This window comes from Platalea leucorodia (assembly GCF_965183815.1).
Source record: "Platalea leucorodia genome assembly, chromosome: 2".
Taxonomy (NCBI): domain Eukaryota; kingdom Metazoa; phylum Chordata; class Aves; order Pelecaniformes; family Threskiornithidae; genus Platalea; species Platalea leucorodia.
The window spans coordinates 75558256-75578972 of NC_138824.1; the positions used below are offsets into that span (position 1 = coordinate 75558256).

The 20717-nt window shown below is 40.4% G+C and overlaps 1 protein-coding gene across 1 annotated transcript in view; it reads right to left on the reverse strand.

The window, feature by feature from the left end:
• Positions 1-1518: 1518 nt before the first annotated feature.
• Positions 1519-20717, reverse strand: part of ZBED1 (zinc finger BED-type containing 1) — a 168408-nt gene continuing 149209 nt past the window's right edge. Inside the window, exon 7 of the mRNA XM_082304355.1 lies at positions 1519-1911. Coding sequence (XP_082160481.1) covers positions 1714-1911 — 198 coding nt within the window. The 3' untranslated portion in view covers positions 1519-1713. The remainder of the gene's footprint in view (positions 1912-20717) is intronic.

Consider the following 20717-nt stretch of genomic DNA (forward strand, 5'->3'; position numbering starts at 1 on the left):
TCCTGGAGCCTTCTAGATGTTTTGGGGAGACTTCTAATCTTGACTAAAACTTCCAGGGGAAGTTTCTCTGTAAATTATTCTCATGGTTTATCACCTTCCCCGTTAAAATGTTGTGTCTATTTTCAATTCATTTTTTTTCCTTTTAGTTATTTGAGCTTGTAGAAACTCAGACTATCTTTATATTGCCGCATGTCTGTTTTGTTCTTTACTCCATGGATGTGAACATCATTCTTGAAGCTTCACTTTGGCAGACATAGGTGGAGTTCCCTGAACTGTACATGCTGAAGCATGTTCAAAACTGATGGCACCTGAACTGACCACTATCCCACTCCGAAGAGAAATCTTAGAGTTTACCAAAAATAGTTTCATAAAAAGTATAAGCTCCACACTCAGAGACAGTCAAATAAAATTAAAAATAGAACAGCTGTTAGAAATTTTTAGGAAAGAAATAAATACATAACAAAAGGGAAAATATCCTGTTGCTGCTGTGTAAGTCAGATGAGTAGGCAGGGACTACTCTTCAGCATGGCAAAGAGACAGTTTAAGGGGGACATGTTGGAAGTCTCCAAAACCCTTAGCAATGTGAAAAAAGTGGACTGGCATTAATTGATTGCTGTCTCTTCCAAACCATGAACTCTAGTTTTGAAACTCATATGAACTCCGTTCAAAACCAACGAAAGGAGGTGATTCTTAGAATCACAGAATCGTTAAGGTTGGAAAAGACCCTTAAGATCATCGAGTCCAACCGTTAACCCAGCACTGCCAAGTCCACCACTAAACCATGTCCTCAAGCACCACATCTACCCGTCTTTTAAATACCTCCAGGGATGAGGACTCAACCACTTCCCTGGGCAGCCTGTTCCAATGCCTGACTGCCCTTTTGGTGAAGAAGTGAGTGAATCCCCTTACGAACGAAAATGCAAGAAGTGGCAAACGCAAGTTTACACGGGTTCAGGAGAGAAGGGGACAAGTAATCTTAGCCCACTGCTGAGACAACAGGCCGACTGCACCCTCTGCCAAAGCCAGTGTCCCCGTTGTTTGAGCCCTTCCTCGTTCTTATGGCTCGCCTTTAAAGGGCAACTGAACTCAAATGGAAAACAACTGAATTCAATATCCCGTCTGAAGACCTTATTTATTTACATTTTTTTTGTTCTGATTTTGACTTAAAACCTCTGGATAAAAGTTGACATATAAAATGAACGTTAAGATAGAAACAACATAATGATCATGAATGCCAAATGTCTGCATTGGAACAAACTGACATTCATTATAAAGTGTCTTAAAGATCAATGAAGCTTAAGGAAAAAAGCTGCAACTTTTAAAACTGATTAAAAAAGAGTAAGTTATATGTACAAAGGTGGCTTAAGTTCAACACGCCACAGACAGAACATGCTCACCAGGGAAAGTCTTTTTTTTTTGTTGAACAAAAAATGAAAACTCAACTCTGCACAAGGTTAAAGATTGTATTTTAATCACGGACTGAAACATCATGATTTACAAAACTGATGGTTAGATTTAAAACCAACCACTACATCTTTCTGTGGGAATACTCCCCCCACACCCTAGCAGACTAGGGGTTCAAGTGAAGAACAGAGCTGTTCATGTTTGCCTTTGGGACTGAACAGTGATTTCCAGGATGATGACTGATGCTGCAAGAATTCGCCTAAGATGCTTGTCAATACATTTCATTTACGCAGCTGGAAGTGGCTTCTTCTAGGGAACTCTGCTGGATTCATCAGAAATCCCAACCATCTTGCAGCTTTCTGTCCAGAGCTTTCTCTGCAGCTCCTCATCATACGCTATGTCAGCCGATTTTGTCCTTTCTTCATTGTAAAGGTAGCAGCCACCAGCTCCTTCCATCTCGGGTGACACTGCTGCATAGATGCTTGTAGAGGCTCCTTCCTCTGGAGTCTACAGAAACAAAAAAAAAAAAAACCAAATTCAGGCAAGGCAGGTAAAAGAGAAGGACCGTAGGACCTTACCAGTGATAATCAGCTTCCCTAGTTTTGCATCACATTTGTGGTCCTTATGTAAACCTCAAGGTGGCAATAATAAAAATGCCACCTATCCAACTGGCAGAATACAGCCCATTTCTACAACAGTGCTATTTTGAGATAGCTTAAAGCCACAGAACAGATGTATGGAAAACTCTGGTCCATTTTTTCAAGAGCTAGTCAGACAGAGCATACAAAATAATTGATTTCGTTTTCACAGTTGGAGCCAATAAACCCAAAAGAAAACACAAATATTAAAATCCTAGTTTAATTATTCATTTTACAAGGATGAAGGTGTCTGTACTCTGCCTTCAGAAGACGAAGGCTATGCTGTATACGCAATGTGTTCATTGTAACAACAATATGACATGAGCAAAGGATCATGGAAACCACGACAGCAAATTAAGATTCCGCAGTTCAATCCAAGCAGGCAGGTAAACCAGGGAATTACATTTTACACAGAGCATAGTTATCAGAGTTCTGCAGTGTCATAAAGGAAAACGGTGAAAGTTCTATAATGTCTGATATACCATGAGTATTAAAAGAAAATTAATAAGTAAATAGCTTAGAGTGATAACTCCTTTCATCCCAAGGATATGCAAAACATTTCCATTTTGCATTCAGCAGCATCACACAGCTATCACTGAAATTATTTCAAAGACATTTTTTTTCTTTTATTGAAGGACATATTTAAAACACAACATTTGATATGTTTTCTCTGTATCAGTGATATAATTATGATCAGTGCCTGCTAGATAATAATGTGTCATTTTACAATCCTTGCAGTCATTCTCTGAGTCATTAATAGTACCAATGCTGCTTATAGCTTTGTCTGCTGCACCTGACAGGATATCTTTTCCTGAAGAACTCACTTGATGAATGAGACAGTATTGAACAGGTTACTCAGTGCCTAATTACAACAAATATAAAGCTAAGTCATTTGAAGCTTTTTCTGACAAGGTGCAGGTATTTCAAAAGGAAACAACTCCTCTGTTTTCTCCCTGTACAATAAATACAACACAACTTATCAGAAATAATTAATTTATCTGGTCCATCTGGCATTTGGTCTCATTTACAAGTAAGTTAGAGCCATGTCACACAATCACACAATAAGACAAGGTTACCCAAACTGCGTCCTCTCCGGCTGCCGCCAGGGCAGAGCACCCTCGGCATCGGCAAGGGCAACACATTCCCTGCGTGACCACAGGCACATTCCCCAAAAAGTGAACTGCTGAAGGAGAAACGTGCCCAGCTGAGGTACCTCCATGCACAGAGCTCCACTGGTTCCACACCAAGCCCTTGCTCAAAGGTGTTTAAGCTGAAGGAAAACTACAGATGCCAACAGGCTGCAAAGAGCAGTAATACCACCATACTTTCCTTCAATGGCCACAAAACAGCCAGCTTTTACTATCAGTTACCACACAAAGACAGCATGTCCTGATCCAAATACCACCTAATGAAATAAGATGATAACTCGGCTATCCAACGAGTTATTCTCTCAGCAAAATATCGGTCAGTATGTTAAAAAAAAAAGTCAGGTCCAGATAACTGCTGGAATATTTTTTTTTAAGAAGATGACTGTACTCTGAGAGACTATCTGGAAACACTTACAAAGTGCTTACTTATCTTTGTTTAGTACTCTACTACTACTTCTTCACCCTTCTTCATCTTATGGAAAATAGTACTATTCACATCCAGTAGATTATTTAAACAACATAAAGCTATGTGCATGCACAATTCTTTGCAGGACCAGGATGACTCCTAAAAGTTGGAGTCCACATGCTCACATAGTGGCTACTATCATGATCAGCTATGATGTAATATAAAATTTCTTAATACTGTAAAGCAACAGAACAATGATGAGTACGAGTATTCGTATTTTATGCAATTTATTCTGGATGACAGAGAGAAACCAAAAGTTTTTAAGGTACTGCTGTGCTTTACTTAAAAATCTAGTGACACACATAAACGATTACTTCATGCAATGGTTCACTGGGCTTTATGTTCCTGTGTTCAACAGCTTTCCAGCACAAACAAGTATAAATGTCAATGTCAATGACTCCCAAATCTTAATGACAACAGCTCAAAACTAAAATGCTTTAAAAAAAATTGTCTGTGGGTGGAATTTGTCTGATCATGTTCTTATAAGCAGGGCTCTCTGCAGTCTCAGAGATTGGTCTGTATGGATCTTCCTACAGCATCAGAAACACCATGTGCCTTTGCTGATTCGATGGGAAGGTTCTCCCAGGATATGCGGGATTTATGAAGATTTTTATTATTTCATGATATGTCAAGTTAAGTTCCCCACCAGAGAGGATCTATTCAAAATAATATCAAATATGTTAAATAAAGGCTATGTACAAGTTGACAGACAGTTGTTGGTTTTATTCATGCAGCCCTAGCAGGCCTTTACCAAAACATTTTATATAGCAAATTGTTTCCTATTCTTCAATAGAAAGAAAATATCAAGCAGGCTCAGACAATAATAAATGTGCTTACATGGCCACACTGTGACCAGTCTATAAGCACAGTGACGTTGTCACCAGCCATTAAGGTCAGCTTGTGTAGCTTTTCACAAGATTTAATTTGGTTTTCATCCTGTCCACCGCATCCAGCATGCTGAGTAGAAGGTTCTATGCAAAATTCCCATCTAGTTTCTATCACCTGTTGCTAAAAGCGATTATCTAAACACATAAGGAAAAAAATACTATAATATATTAAGCAATTAGTGTATAATAATTTAAGTTAAAGGAAAACAACTTTTCCAGTGCAACAGGGAGCAGAGTTGCATATGTATGATTAATTAATTGTCTTATCCCATGTTCTGAGTGTTTAATTAACGCTGAAAGTGTTAATGTTCTCTTACTTGAGGATCTCTTCATTGTTTTGTCATGTTTTCTGTTTTAATGAAAGTAAAAAGGAAACCCTACATCAGGAGTCCCCTGGCCTTCTGGCTGGGTGGATGACCTACCTGTTTTGAGAGGCTGGAAGAAAAGCATATGCTGCGATTCCACCTCTAGATCATGCCCATACCTACCGTGAAAGCACTGTACATCCACCTGCCCACACACAGTCAAGGCTCTTTCCCAAAGTGTTGGATCTGCTACACACTCATAGATCAACTGCAACACACGCAGACACACAGACACATGCACACGCATCCCGTCTGTGTACCGGCACCTGAGGAGCTCTGGGAAGGAAGAAGCTGGCAGCAGGCTGCAACCCCTGGGGCAGTTCATGAGTATCTGGACAGGAAGCAGGATTAATTGTTCCAGCAGTGGCAGCCCCACTCCTGGTTTCCAGTTTTCCTGGAAGACCCATAGCTCTTCTTTTACCACATGACAGCCCAACAAAAGATGAGGAGGAACCATAAAGCCCTTGGAAAATAAAATGACCACAAGCGGGAGACTACTGTCAAAGGAACACATCTGACCCATCCTTTGATGCCAATGGCCTTCTAGGAAGGAGAGCACCTGATCACAGGCCAGAGAAATCACCAGCCAGTGGTTGAATACCTTGATCTATAAAACCTAGGATGTTTGTCAAGATGCTCTATACAAACAAGAGCAAGCTCCCGTCTTTGGGACTCTGAAGTATTATACCAAAAGTCGCAGGTAGACAGACAGTAATAATAAGTACCATTCAAATCACAAGGGAGGATACTCTACATATTGCCAGAATTTAAAAAAAAAAAACAAAAACAAACAGTAACAGAATAATATACATACATATAGGATCAGTAACACTTTGTTCATGAATTGGCTGGACTTGTGCTAAGACAAGAGGGATTCCTATAAATTGAATGAGGCTTCTTCACTCTTTAGTTACCACCTTATTTGTGCTGAACTTCTTTTAAATTGGATTTTTGTTTACAAATTATTGTATTATTAGTATCCAAGCAACTGTGGTTAATACCTTTGTCATATCCAAGTAAAACCAATTTCTGCTTAAATTTTTCCTAATGAAATTCTGCATCTGCAATTCCTTTTACTTGTTACAGTACTGATCATATCTTTTACATTCTTTTGCAATTAACTACTTGTTTGCAGTATCCCTTCAACAGTAAATAAAGGTCTGATTGAAATTACATATCTTTGTATTGCTCATTACATGGGTAGGCTGTGGAAGGAGGGAAAAAAACTGCATGTGACCGGTTTATTTAAGCAAAATGCAGTCTATGTACACAAAATGACATTATTTTGGCACTATCTATTCCCAGAGAAAAAGATGGTTTTTTACAGAAGCTCTGATATTTCTTTTTTTAAATATTCATCAATAGTAAGTCATCAACATAGAATAATTTCCCCTCAGCATCAAATGGAATATTCTGTTCTATGAAAACTGGGACGTATCCTAAGAGGGTTTGTGTTTCAGTTTTGTTTTTTTAAGACTTGCCAGTTAATGCATTTTGATTAATGCATTTTAAGTGCCGTATAATCTTGTCAATACTAGGTGCTAATGCTCGCAAAATGTGTTAGCTGACGACAGTCAGTCCCTACAGCCATGTTGCCATGAAATGTCACATCCTTTTCATTTTTCTACAACAGGCGCAACAGCCTAACTCTTTGGAAATCGTGTGTCTGCATCAGTTATACATGATGGCTTGGTGGTGCTTCCCTTGTTAATCCATGTACTCACCCAGTTCCACCTCCAACTGAATTCATAGCTCAGAGTCCTGGGCAGACAGTATGGTATCTCCATCGGAAACCACAGAAAATTGGACAGGAAACTAAACTAATAAGCTGCTATAATTCCTCTTCTGCAATCCATTCATTTTCCCAGTACCATTTTCAGTAACTACCAGCAAACAGTGAGAACCTTGCTATGTGTCTTAAACACTATGACGAACAGTTTGAACCGACGGCACGCATATACTTCAAATTGTACTGGTGGACAGAGTGGGCCATATGATTGAAAAAGCAGCAGTGATACAGTCCACGGTATCAGAGGAGTAGTTACTCTGGAGTAGCTTTCCCTCACCCCAGTCAATCAGCTGATTGTACTTCATTTGTATTTTATGACTTCAGGATGCTGCCATCTTGAGAGATGGTAGGAGGGAAGGATGGGCAAAGAGGACAGAGAGCAGGAAGCAGCTGGCGAACTCAATGACTGACATCGCAGTTGCATTTTGAGGCACACGAATGAGGGCCCAAACAGGCGGATGTGCACCCAGGACTGCCTGGTATGCTGGCAAATGGCTTAGTGCTGAGGAAGAACATGTTAAAACACCTTTACCTATACAATTTGTGATGCAGAATACATTAAGTATTGGTGGAATGCCCCTCATCAGCAATATTAAGTAGACTGCTGTAGGAACACTCATCGACATTGGTTTTATAACGGTGGTCCTACCTGATCTACTCACATCCATTATGTCATGCATTTTTCAGTTCATATGGGAAATCTACTCATGGGCTGATGAGTTAAAGGAGCTTTCAGGGATTTTTTTGGCACGGGGGCTCAGGGTGTTTGCTCTGTGTCCTTGCTTTTTTAAAAGGCCACAGGTGAGGCCAAAGGCGAGGTGAGTTTCCATCAGGCCATTCCTGGCTCAAGTAACAAGAAGACACGTCTCTGGCTAGTGACGCGTTTCCCAGGTTCCAGCTAGGAAGACACAGCAAGCACCAAACAGGCCATCTTCTGGGCCTGGGTACTCAGGCACTTTTGCCAGCGTTCCTTTACTTTTCTCAATGTTAATTATTCTGGTAATGTTTTGCAAATGTTAGTATTTTACTGACTTGCATCTGGACTGAAAAACTCCCTATATAGAGAGTTTTCTGCCTTTTTTGTCTTTCTTCAGGAAAGACAATGACCATCTGGGATACCTGAACAGTACTACGCATACGCACAGTGGGGCTTAGCAACAAGAATGAGAACATGAAATTACTGTTACTTGGTACAGCAAAGTCTTTCATCTACTTGCTGACAGCTAATGGAGGGGTGACACCTAGTCACCCTCAATGCACTGCTTGACTCTCAAGAAGAAAGGCAAACACAAAGCCACCGCAACACAGAATAGTTTGAAAATTCTCAGAAATGGAGTAGCTGGGCTTACGTTCCCATGAATCTCAAAGCAAACAAACTTGTGAGAAACAAATTCCCTGTGTTCCAGGGAGCCCTGATTACTATGATCTGTGAACTACCAAACCATTTCAAAACCAGGTTACTTACGGGTGCAAGACTCCGAGGTGAAATAACAACAGCTGCTCTAGTGTCACAGCCTCCTGGTGAAGACATGGGCTACGTGTGCTCAATGCTTGTTGTGTAACTTCTGCAGTGTCTAGACCTCCTAACGTGCTTTGAAAATTTCAGCCAAAAAGTAATCAGTTGAAACACAGTACAAAAACAAAGGCTACAATGGAAACCATGACGCAGGTGTAAGGACGTGTTCAGCAACCTTTGATCAATAAGGTGTAACAGCTGACTGCAAGTCCTGGTGAGAGTGGTGGCCAGGACCAACTGTCAGATCCCTAGGAAGCCAAAGCTGCCAGAGAGGTCTGGCAGCACAGCTTTTCAGACATCTCTGCCTTCACTCAGAAGCCCTAGTTTCCATCCGCTTTCTCTTTCTCCTCCTATTCTTTCCTATATAGCTCACTATTATTCTCTTTCTATCCAATTTCTGCCTTGATTATAGACCAGAAAGAGATAGATAGAGATGTTTTATTGAATATACGGTTCTCCCTAGAGACCCGGTCAGAACCATCAAATTAATTTCTCTTCAATCCCCAACTCATGGCAAAGAGAATTCTTTAATAAATTCACTCCATATTAAAATTCTTTAGATTTCATCTTTAAAAAAGACAGCAGCTACAAACAGAAATGGCTGAGTTAAAATGTGAAGCCTTTCTCCTGACAATGTTGTGGCTACAGCGAAATAATTTCTGAATCAAAGATATGAATATATAATAAAAGATGAAACATTGATGAATTAAGAACACCAGGCAATTTTCAAACTAAAACAATACCAAAATGCTGAAGGAAAGGAGCTTTTATAGTATGAATAATTCATGCCTATTCTGGGAAAAAGAGAAGCTTTTCCCTAAGCATCCTAGCACAAGACATTGTAAAGAACAGAAGCAGAGGTAGCTGGCAAACAGCCACAAAGACTATCAAATCCTGAATCTCTCCTTCCCCTTCTATTGAAACAAAATTTTCTGGAAAGATCTTTCCAAAAAATCCAGGTATACAGAGAGCTCTGGAAGCCCCACTTCATCTTCACATCAGCCCCCGTGTAGGTGGCTGGGAAGCCTGTAGACAAATTAGACTACAGAAGAAAGGAACTGTCCCCAAAAGACTGCCAGAGTCAGCCTCTTGCTGAAGGAGCCCAAGGAGCAGGCAGGCACACAGGCTTGAATGTCTGATTTCCCATTAATCTTTTGATGGGGTCAATGGTGGAAGGTTTCACTTTGTTTTGTGTCAGAGCAATGTCTTCTGAGAAATCTGTTTTGCTGGAAAATCGCCAAGCAGCTCTACTCTGAAGCCCTGGGATGGCTCTTCTGGCAGACTCAAAACATGAGCAAAGATTTAGTGAGGAAGACAGTGGCCATGGCTCTGAACCATCCTCTTCCAAAGCAGCCGCTTCAGACTAAGCAGGACATCACAGGTCATCTCAAATGGCATCAGATGCCTATGTTATCAGGCAGCTGAATGAAGCCCCTGTTGGCTAGTCAGCTTTCTGGGCCACACTGAAGAGATCTCCATTGACTTCAAATAGCAGTTGCAACAGTGAACTTACTTACTTGTAGATGCCTAAATGCACAAAAATAATTATGTGTCTTAATTTCAAACTAAATCTCTCCCACTTAGAAGTGCAATATAACCTCAGTGATTTGAGTGGAGTGTTTGTGGATCCATACCTTGCATTTTCTAAGCTGTTGAAATGAAGGACTAGACAAACGATGGTTAGTTTTAAGCAATTTTCAAAATGGAAACAAGAACCCAACTTTACATGACTGAATTTGAGCAGGGACTTTGGGTCAAAGTCATTAATCATAACTGAGTCCTTTGTTCATTTTGTGAAGTGCATTGAGGAAGATTACTGTGCCTGAAGGTTGATCCCTAAGCTCACTTTGCAGCAGACAGAGATGTCTTCAAAGTCAGAACTGAGATATCGCTGCAGCCACTCAAATTACATTACACTTGTTACCTCGCTCAGCTCAGTAAAAGTATGCAAAATTTGACAGATAGGAGCCTGCTGCCCCAGACATTGCATAAACAGCCAGCCAGAGACAGTCACTTGCTGGAAGAACATCCAGTCTCTAGGAAATAAGGCAGGCAATAACAGGAGGAGAGAGTCGAGAGAGTACACACACTTCACAAAATGCTGGAGCCTCTGCTGGAAGCGTGGCACTCTGGTTAACCAGCCCTCTGGAAACCAGGTGATGTCCTGCAGCTCCCTATTGCTAAGGATGCCTAACTTAAATCACTCAGAATTGTCCTGGGTATCTTCACATAATCTGGGATTTTCTGCAACGCCTCTATTCACAGACAGGCAAAGTGATTTACTGAATCCAATGCGCAAGTCAGGAGAAGAGATAAGGAAAGAAAGAGCCTCCTAAATCCTAATCCTGATGCCTTGCACACTAGGCTGTTCCTCCTTTTCTGTGTTTGTAAAGGAAAATACACAATTTATTTGTTTGCTACCAGCTCTATGGCCATAATTACAGTATCATGTGAGCAATTCAATATAATCTTCTTCATTCCGAGATGTAGACTGATATATCATTAAGTAAGAATACCTAATTACAGCTTAGTATTCATACTAGATATAAGCTAAGGAATCATCCTGTTATTTTTATTAGCTATGCAAGGCTTTAATTTGACTAAGTTTTGAACTATTACTATCTGAGAAATATGAATAAGAGCATAAGACTACTCCTCCCTCCAACAAAGCTCTTAGAGAAGCAACCTCTTTGATAGGTAGTGGCTGGAACATCTGTATCGTTTAATAATATATGCCAATTTTTTAGTTGAAAACAAAATTTAAATAGGATTCAAAATGTGAACGGATCAAAATTAAAGAGGACTTAAAACAACAAACAACCATGAAAGCTTTAGAAGTTTAGTTCCCTAATGCATTACTTTATACCAGTACGTGGGTCATCTTTAGTTTGCTGAATTCTTTCAAATGATGCCAGATTTTGGCAATCAAAATGAAACAACACAGAAAAGCACACAGAATTGTTTACATTTGAAATGGTAGCTGCATTTTTTACCAGCCCCAGAGAGCAGGAGACACGGCAAGGCTCTAAATGCTGAAGAGGATGCTCCTGAGTGCTTATGCCTCTGAACAATTTATTTTATTACCTGCCTGCTCACGAAAGTAAAATGTCTTTGCCAGCTTTGGCTGAAAACACAAGACTTCAGGCATAAGATATATGGCCACTTCTGACTTGTAGCACCCTACCATCATCTCTACTCTTTTACTTACTGTTTAACACTTGTCAAGTCCTTTTGCCCATTTATCTTGTTTTCCCTTCTCAGAAAATGGAAACTGACACTCATATCTCCACCTTCACAGCTTTCTTATGAGGACTGTTAATTTTTTTACTGCTTATAAGCACTCAGGACAGGCACAGAACTCCTAAATATTTAAAAGATAACCACAATATAGAAAACCTTTATGAACTATGAGATCAAAAAGCATAAAGACTGTACAGAACACAGACAAAGCAAAATAACCCAAAATTACATAGGCCAGTGACTATTTCACAGCCTCTTCTGTTTTAAATTTCTACAACTCCCATTTTGCACCCCAAACAGCAGCAGGGCTATTTCCACCGGTGGGCTCAGCTGGGCGGTGGGGCTGGGAGAGGCTGCGTGCCAGCCCAGGTTCCTCATCTGCCTGCTGGAGGCACTTGCTGAAACCAGACAGCTCAGGTGAGAAGGTGCAAATCCCTTCCTGGATCACCAGGCAAGGTCAGCGGAGGACACTTCTCCAGGACTCAGGCAGGCCATGTGCCTGTGCTAGCAAAGATGGGGACCACAAATAGTAAAGTGCACAAACTAACCCAAAATGACTAGAGGAGTGCTACATTTCTGCATTAATAGCATGCAAGATGAAAATATACCCGGGAAGATGGGAGAGATGAAAGCAAAAATACACTTTCCCCCAAATTTCTCACATCTATGTTGCAGTGGAATGCTAGCTGGGCTGCAACACGTCCTGCTGATGGGTCTGCTCCACACAAAGCCCTGCATGGAAAAAGAGACATCATCACCTCGCAGCGCTTCTCCTCGCCCCGGGTCTCAGCCGCCTTCTCCTTTTCCCTTTCACAGACTCTGAGCCTTTCTGCAGGACTGAAATGTGAGAGTCCTGCAGAAGCTGCACTGGCTGGAAGGAAGAAGTTTCAAGCAGATCGCCAAATACCACTTAGCACTGTCCATGCCCCAACTGGTCTGGGTTTCTGTTTTTTATATAGTTATTTTGTTTAAATTGTAGGTTTGCAATGTTCCCCAAGCTAAGAGGAGAAAGCCCAAACTGGAAGACGGATAGAAGTGGTGGAGAGGGAAGGAATCTTATTCTGCAAATTTATGTTTCCTATAATTCCAGTTGCTGGCAATTTCAGCATTTCATCTTGAACAATAAACCAAGAAGATATAAACCAGGGGGTTAATTTAGGTCTGTCCCTAGTGGCATGCTCCAAAGATGGAAAAAAAGAAGAGTAGGTTAATTTTCTATAGTTATTTTAGTGAAAGAATAGAAATAGGTGAGAATGGCTCAGATTTTCTAATCTTATCTTTCTGACAGATACAGTAAACAGAATTAGTTAGTTCAAGTCAGTAGTTACAGATTATACATTCTCGGTTTTGATGACAAAAATGTGCCCAATAAGTTCAAGGTATTTCTGTTTAAGTGATAAAACCCTTTAAAAATGACAGTTCTCTTCATTTTAATTAAAGCCATATTTCATCTGAAACCAGCTTGTAAAAAAAGTAAAGAAAAATACTAGTCATCTTGTAAACAAAACTACTGTTTCCCATTTTCTATCACAACAGAATGCTAAAGTCATAAAATCACAGATAGATTCTGAAACTATACGATTATGGAGCTGTCTTGTGTGGCTTATCCTCTCGGTTACCTGAGAGAAGTACTAAATTTAAAGGCAAAGGCTGTATTCAGTTGCAAATCGACATATCTGAATGCTTACTAACCCACCAGAATCAACCTGTTTTTAACAAAATACCTAAAAATGAAAATGCAAAGGAGGACTGAATCTTATTATTCAAATCAAGCTTTTTATTGTGTAGACTGAAAGTGAGTTTAAGCTCTGTAACTTAAATCCTTTTATTTAAACCAATCAACCCCAGCGCTCTTTACTGTCTGACAAGGAACCTATCGGTGGCTTCAAGTCAGAAGAGCCCCAAAGAACATGTATAACTTCAGACAGGAAAATAATGCCATTGATTTCAATGAGATTACTCATGTTTCTAAAATTATGTCAGACAAGATCTGAGGCATCATAACTTTTGCCGCAGAGCTCATTATAGAGAAAGCAAACACGCAGATTCTCAGCCACACAAATGCCTCTCAATGTGTGAAATGGAAGCAAAACCCTTCCATCTTGAAAACAATTACTCATGAGTTTAAACTCATCACATTTAATCAGCTAAATGGTCTGAAAGAAGGGCAGGTTGGTGCTCGTAGTGCAGAGGGGGATGTTAGCCTGGGGAGGGGTGATAACGTTATCAATTTGCAAGGGGGCAGAGAGAGAAAAACGAAGGTGGCGGTTCTTGCCGGTGGAACAGACAAAGGACAGCAAGGAAGTGGGATGTATTGAAAATTGTTAAGCACTAGTAAGTAGCAATACCCAGATCCACTGAAGCTGTTAATTTTAATATCCAAGCTTATTTCTAAGGTGTTTTGTAAACCTTCATTAAGGTACCAAGGGGAGCCATTAATTTGTGAAAAACGTCTCCCCTGCAAAGGCCAGGACTGGATTTGGTGACAGAGGTGCTCCTTCCCGTGTTCCTGTTTCCTTTGCTGGATGACAGAAGTCACAGCAGAAGTGCCGTGTTGCTGTACAGGTGACACGGTACACCCCAGTCCTGTGTAATGACTAAACCGACTGTCCTAGCTTGTGTCACAGGAAGAATTGATTCAAGTTCCAAAAATGAGATCCATAGTGAACGATCAAATCTCATTACCTGAAGGAGGACAATATAAAACTGGAAAGGAAAAAAACATTTAATCCCTTCCACACCCAAGGTCTTTCCGAAATCTACTACTTAAAAAAAAAAAAAAAAAAAAAGTAGTTGTGGGGCAAGAATGTTAAAAATTCCAACAATCTTCCTGAAAATCTTCATAATCCTTTTATTTCATTCTCAGATAGCTCAACTCTGCAGAGAGCTTCTGACTGGGGTTTTGATACTGGACTGATTAAGGACATAGGTAGCTATGACCCAGAGACTTACACTTGCAGAACTATTAATAGGCAAAATAATGCAGTGAAAATTAACCTTTTCTTTTTATTAAGTGCCCCAGGAGAGTTTCTGTTGCACTTGTATTCATAGGGCTTTTTGACTGAAAGGTTAGAGCAGTTGTTTAGAATGGGAAACAAATACTGTGAGGTTTTGTGGTTCAATAAAGACATGTTACGGACTCCTCTGCTGCTGAAATAATTTGCTTTGTTTAGGGAGCCCAGACTGAAGTACACTCTTTGGTAATGCCGTTTTGCTACACATGTCCGTTCGCCTTCAGAGTTCAATCAATGAGCCCTCCCCATTCGCTCGCTCGTGGTGATACACTGCAAACAGCGATGCTCCAGATGATTAAACTTCTGCTTCCTGGGAAAAATTCCAGTTAAATTAATGCAGAACTGTGCTGTGGTTTAGTAACTGTTTTTAAGTTGTAAAAATACAGGCTGAGGTCTGAGCAGAGGCTTGAATGCCAGTGCAGACCGCCTGTCCCAGCCCTCCCCACTGCCTCTCCTGCCCGCCCAGCAGCTTGCTTAAAATTCTGCTCTTCACCTGCAAGTCTGCACAGCTCTGCAGCCGCCTATTGTTATTTAATATGTACTTCACAGCGGAATTGAATTGTTCCAATCAAGATTAGGACTCCGCTTCTCTAGGTGGTATGCAAAGCACGTCTGCAGTCTAAACTTTCACCCATTTCTCTGCCTGCCCTTTCATCATGCCCCATGACAGTCTTGCAGATAGTCCCAGCTCTTATTCATTCCCTTTTCCTCCTCCTAAATTCCTAAATGCCTCTTGCCAGGCCCTCACTGCAACCTCACTGCACGTGGCTCCTACATCAGCATGCCAGGCACTTGTCCCCATTGGGTCACATCCCTTTTTGCAGCCCATGTGCCATGTAGAAGAGGATCTCCTCAGGGGCTCAGGGTTGGAGGGCTCCCAGCACAGCACCAACACTTGCCCTCCTCGGATCACCCATCTGTGTCACTGATCCCCTTCGGACACCCAGAAGAGGTAGAGAGCAGCCTTCAAAGCATGAGCTCTTGGGGCAGACAGCTCTTACCATCTCTGGAGCAAACAAAGGAGCAGCCAAGCTTTTTGATCGTAGACAAAGAAGAAGGAAATATCAGGTGAAACCTTGTAAATGCATTGACCCAGCCAAACCTGAGGAGACAGGAGAAATGGTGGGTCCAAGCCCTTAGAGCAGGGCAGGAAACAAGGCTCCTCTTGCAGCAAAATCACAAGGGGCATCGAGACGGTGGTGTGACAGCACGTTGCATTGCTGGATGCATGGGGCTGCAGGGAAGGAGCGTCTGAGTGGGGCTGGTCTCAGGGCATAGAGGCCACCAGCATCAGCCGCAATCCCTGCTGCTGCTCGGCCCTTCCCAGGCATGAGCTGCTCATGCGGCTGGAGCGACGAGCTGCAAAGCCCACTTTGCTCTGCAAACATCTGCTGAGCTGACGTGGCTAGTTTTTAGTCCCTGAGCTCTGTAAGGGAGCCACAATCAAGAAGCAAGCGTTTCCCAAGCAGCATGCTTTTTATATAAAAATAATCTAAATGCTTGTTTTTTACCAATTATATAAACTCCTCAGTGACCAAAACATAACTGACCTTTACTTTTAAATCTGTGCTCAATAAAAGAGGATTACAATAGTTTGTGAACTTTGCAAAGTCTGTAACATGGCTCGGGGAAAAAAAAAACCTTAATTTATATTTGTCTAATCCCTAATAGCTGCTGACAGTCTGTGAAACAAATAGTTTTAATTATTTTCTCCTTGCTGAATCTCAGGTCTCATCGTTTAATCAAAAAATAGCACATTACCGACAATTGGGATTAAAAGGAGAGTCATACAGTAGGAAAAACAGGAAATTACATTAGCTTCAAAGTGACAAATATGCCCTTCTTATCACAGCCCTGTTCTGAGACAGTAGAACATTTACAACTCCCCATCAAAAAAAAAGAAAAAACCCCAACAAAACAAAAACAAAAAACCCCCTTAAGATTTCTTCCATTTATCCTGAGACTTATGGCTATTGAAAATGTCAATGTGGTCTCTGCAATAAAAAAGGGGTCTAAAGACTCCTTTCAGTTATTCATGAACAATGAACGGATCTTACATATTGGTGTAAAATAAGTGCTACTTATTTTTTTATCGGAACTACTGATGCATGAAAATGACTATAGAGCTAATCAATAGGTAATGACTATATTTCAGGGGTAATGCTCTGTTCAGAGGAAAAAAATGGCTGCAATTCACAAGCAATTACTGACACCATGAAGCACATGAATCAATGCCCACAAGAGATCTGCACATTATTTAAAATTTCTTCAGTAATATTTGCCTTTGTTCCTTCGACCCAGTGTAATTTTTCCTGCAATACTGTGAATAAGTTAAAGGTTAGTGTGAATATATTAAAGACACTAGAATAAAATGCAAAAGCTAGACTTCTGATGCATAAGTCTAACAGCCAGCAGTGCCATGACCATTACCAGAGCGCTGTAGCCATGGGACTCTGTGCAAAGCTCTTTCTTGCATAAGACGTTGTCAGTGACAAAATGATCAAGACCTCACCTCTCATGGGCCCAGTGTAACCCTGTAGGACTTTTAAATTTTTAAAGTCTTCCCGGTTTCTTTTTTGGTGTGCAATGGTTTACTGTTCAGAGTAACTGGAAGCACGTGAGGTGGCCAGAGCTGGAGGTGATGTGCCTCAGTGCTTGCTAAAGTATCCCAGGGGGACAGATTTATCACTGGCTCCTAAAATGAACCCATGAGTTCCCCTTGGCCTAATTCTCTAAATGTAGCCCTTTGCGTTGTTTTTATTGCTATCTCTGTGTAGAGCAAGGGAAAAGCATGAACTAGTCCATGCCACAAATCTGAATTCTCCCATTAACACAGGGGAGAGAATAACCGATCCATTCTTCACTTGCATAAATGAATACCCCAGATTTACATGGCAGTGAAGAAGCTGATTACCTCTGGCTCTCACATTTTTCTTTTTGAGTCACATGCAACTTGAAACGTGGCTGGTTTATAGCCTGAAAGGGTGTACCTTTACTTTAGTTTTTAACTGCAAATCAGTCTGCTTACCCCAGAACAAACACCTGGTCTTTGCTTAGAAAATGAATAGACAACTTCACGCCTGCTGTCAGACCACAGCTACTTGAACAACTGACAACAGTTACCAGCAGCATCTGATGGGAGGGAGAGATTTTCAAAAGAATAAATACCCAGCTGCGACTAGAAATAACCAGATTTGAGTGTCTTACTACAGTTCCACAGAAGAAAACATCAGTATTTTTTAATCACTAATATAATAAAATGGAGAAAAGCAGTTTGGTTCTTGAAAAATCAGGCAGATTCCCCTTCTACTCTAAATTAATATAATGAAGAATTTACAAATGCCTGTAGATGACCACAGCAGAAAAAAAAAAAAAAAACAAAACCATAACCACAAAGAGAAATTTGAAGGGAAAATAGCACTGAGGTACACGTTCTTACAGAAAATATTTCCCTAAGCACAAATAGATGCCCGAGCCAAGTATGCTCTGTAACTCCTTCTCTGAAAACGTAAACTTATTTCAAAAAAGCTCACTCAGGGCTTTTTCCTTTTATTTAGGCAAGTATGAGAAATTACTGAGCAAACAGCTCATCTGCAAGTAGTAGAAAGTTGCTCACACTCGTAGAGTTTGCTTTTGTGTGGAAAAGGAAGTAAAATCTAGACAGTCCTCTGGCCTGCGGTAACTGCTCCTACATTAAATAAGTACAAATGTAACTATTTTGAAACTATAAAGGGTGAAAGAGGCTCAACAAAATGGAGCTGAGAATATAGCCCAGAATATATTGACGTAATTTTAAAATAAACATAAAAAATGTATTTATGGGGTGAGGAGGAGGAAAGGAAGCTGCTATCCCAAAGCTCGTGCGCCCGAGCACACTGCCCTGCCAGCTCCCAGTTTTCCAGTTTAATTTAGAGAAAAGGTTACTATCATCTATCATGTTCCATGGGTTGTCAGAAAAGCCAGCCCTACGTATTTTATCTTTAAGAAACACCACTGAAGAGGTGTTTTAAATGCTTGCAATGGAGGCTAGCTGACTACTTGCGAGCTGCACCGTAGCTCTGCCCTTTCTTCCAATTCAAAAGTATATTAACCGAAGGATAATTGCAGGTGTTCTCATCCATAATCTACAATGACAATAACAAACAGCAGATAAAATGAAAAGGATCTTTCAGTCTTCCAAAATATCCAGGGCTTTGTGTTTTGTTACAGCAATTTTTCTATCCTTCCTAAAAATTCTTAGGTATTGCAGGTGACCAAAATTACGAGTGAAAGAATATTATTGAAAACTACATAATAATATATGTTTAACTTGCAAAGCTACAGTAGGTTACTTTTTTGTTTAGTATATGATTAAAAAGGAAATTATGTTTTATTAATGTAATTTTGTATATGAAAAAGTTTTATGTTTGAAGGTAAGTGATATTTTAACATGAAAATTACCTAGTCTCCACAGATTTTAGCAAAGGGACTCCAAAACATGAAAGGTACAACAGGTTCCTGCATTGTAGATACGTCTATTTTTCTATGATAAAGGCATTATATAACTGTAACATGAAAACACTTGCAAAGCTTGTTAATAAATACCTACTGTCAAGAAAAGTTTTTCAGAAATACATGCTGACAGTGAAAATATGGAAAAACAAGAAATGAAGTTACATGCACTTACTTAACAAAAATACCTTCCACTTACCACACAAGAAAATAAGGAATTTTTTATGCAAGAAAGCTGTTTGCATGAAGAAATACCTACTGGTATAAATGACCCATCAATGCAGTGTTATTTACCAGAGAAACTATGCACTGTTTACTAATTCCTTGAAGTGGCAAAAACACATACATCTCAGTGACATGATTCATAGACAGACATTTCCATCATAAATATAAAAGAAACCCTACAGGCTGCTGACAGCAATGAAAGGTGAATGAGAGATTACTGAAATACAGCTAAATTGAGGGCAGCTTAAGAGACCTATGTTTCAGTTCACCACACCATTTATTTCTTGACAGTTCAAATTTTTGGTATAATCCAAAGGATTTATTTTTAAATCTAGGCATCCATTCATATAAGACAGCAAAGCTTTAACTCAGTAATTTGGAACATTGACACATCTTAGCTACCATGATGGGTCCATGATCAGTAGTTTGCAGCAGGTTTATTGCTCTGATTTGAAAGGCCCACCCAAGAAAGCCTAAGAACCCAACTTTGCCCCCTCTAAAATATCACACCATGGTTTAAATAAAAAAGTCCACAAAAACTAAAAAAAAAAAAAAAAAAAAGAAAAAGGAATATCTCTTTTTTTTCCCCAAATTTTAAAACGTGCAGTATAACTTCTCCATAAGAAAAATATGGCAAGTAGAATTGCAAACACCAATTCAGTTCAGCAGACTTGCCATCGCAAAACAGGAACAGAATACCTCTTTCTTCCTCTCAGGCAAAATCGTGAACCAAACCCTCCGTTCAGGATGTTCTAGGAACATACAAACTCCCACCAGTCTCCTCTGGACACTGTCAGTTGGAGCACCTCGGCTGAGTTTCAGCAGGGCTACAAGCCTCCCCAGAGTTAGCCATCTCAAAGGTAATTTAGTTGCAAACCAAACAGTCAGGAAGGCACAAGACGACGGCCATGAACTGCTTGTGGAAACACAGGGGAAGCCATGGTCTCTTGTACAAGTGTCATGTGCTTCCTGCCCCCAGCTCCCCAGCCTCTCTGTTGGAAGGCGTCTCTTGAGCACTTACCAACTTCTAGAAGAACATCGCTGTAACCCAGATTAGAAATGAACGGGGTAGCTACGCCAACTATCTCTACGGCTCCGTTTTCAATTTACATTGGCTAATTTATTTTTTACTAGCATGCACAGATTTCTTGACTGGGACAACAAAAGGTCTCTTTTTCATTGAAAGCTCTTCAGTCTGACCCATAGCCCCATCTTTGATTTTCTCCTGTAACCCAAGAGCCAGCATGGTTGGAAGCACAGTTCAACACAGCTCATCAGCAAACTGGAAGAACTATTGTCTAGAAAGGCAAGGATGAAGGTGAGTGCAAGAAGTAGCAGATCTTCACCAAAGGTTTTCCTAAAGCAGGATTTCCTAAAGCAGGATGGGTAGGCAACACATATTGAAAATCAAAATGAATGTTTTTTGGGAAATCTTTTGGACCCTTACACTGGATTCCCTTTTTTCTTCTCAGCATGGGAGCAAAACAGATAAACCTGAGGAAAAATAACTGGATTCTAAATACAAAAGGAATTC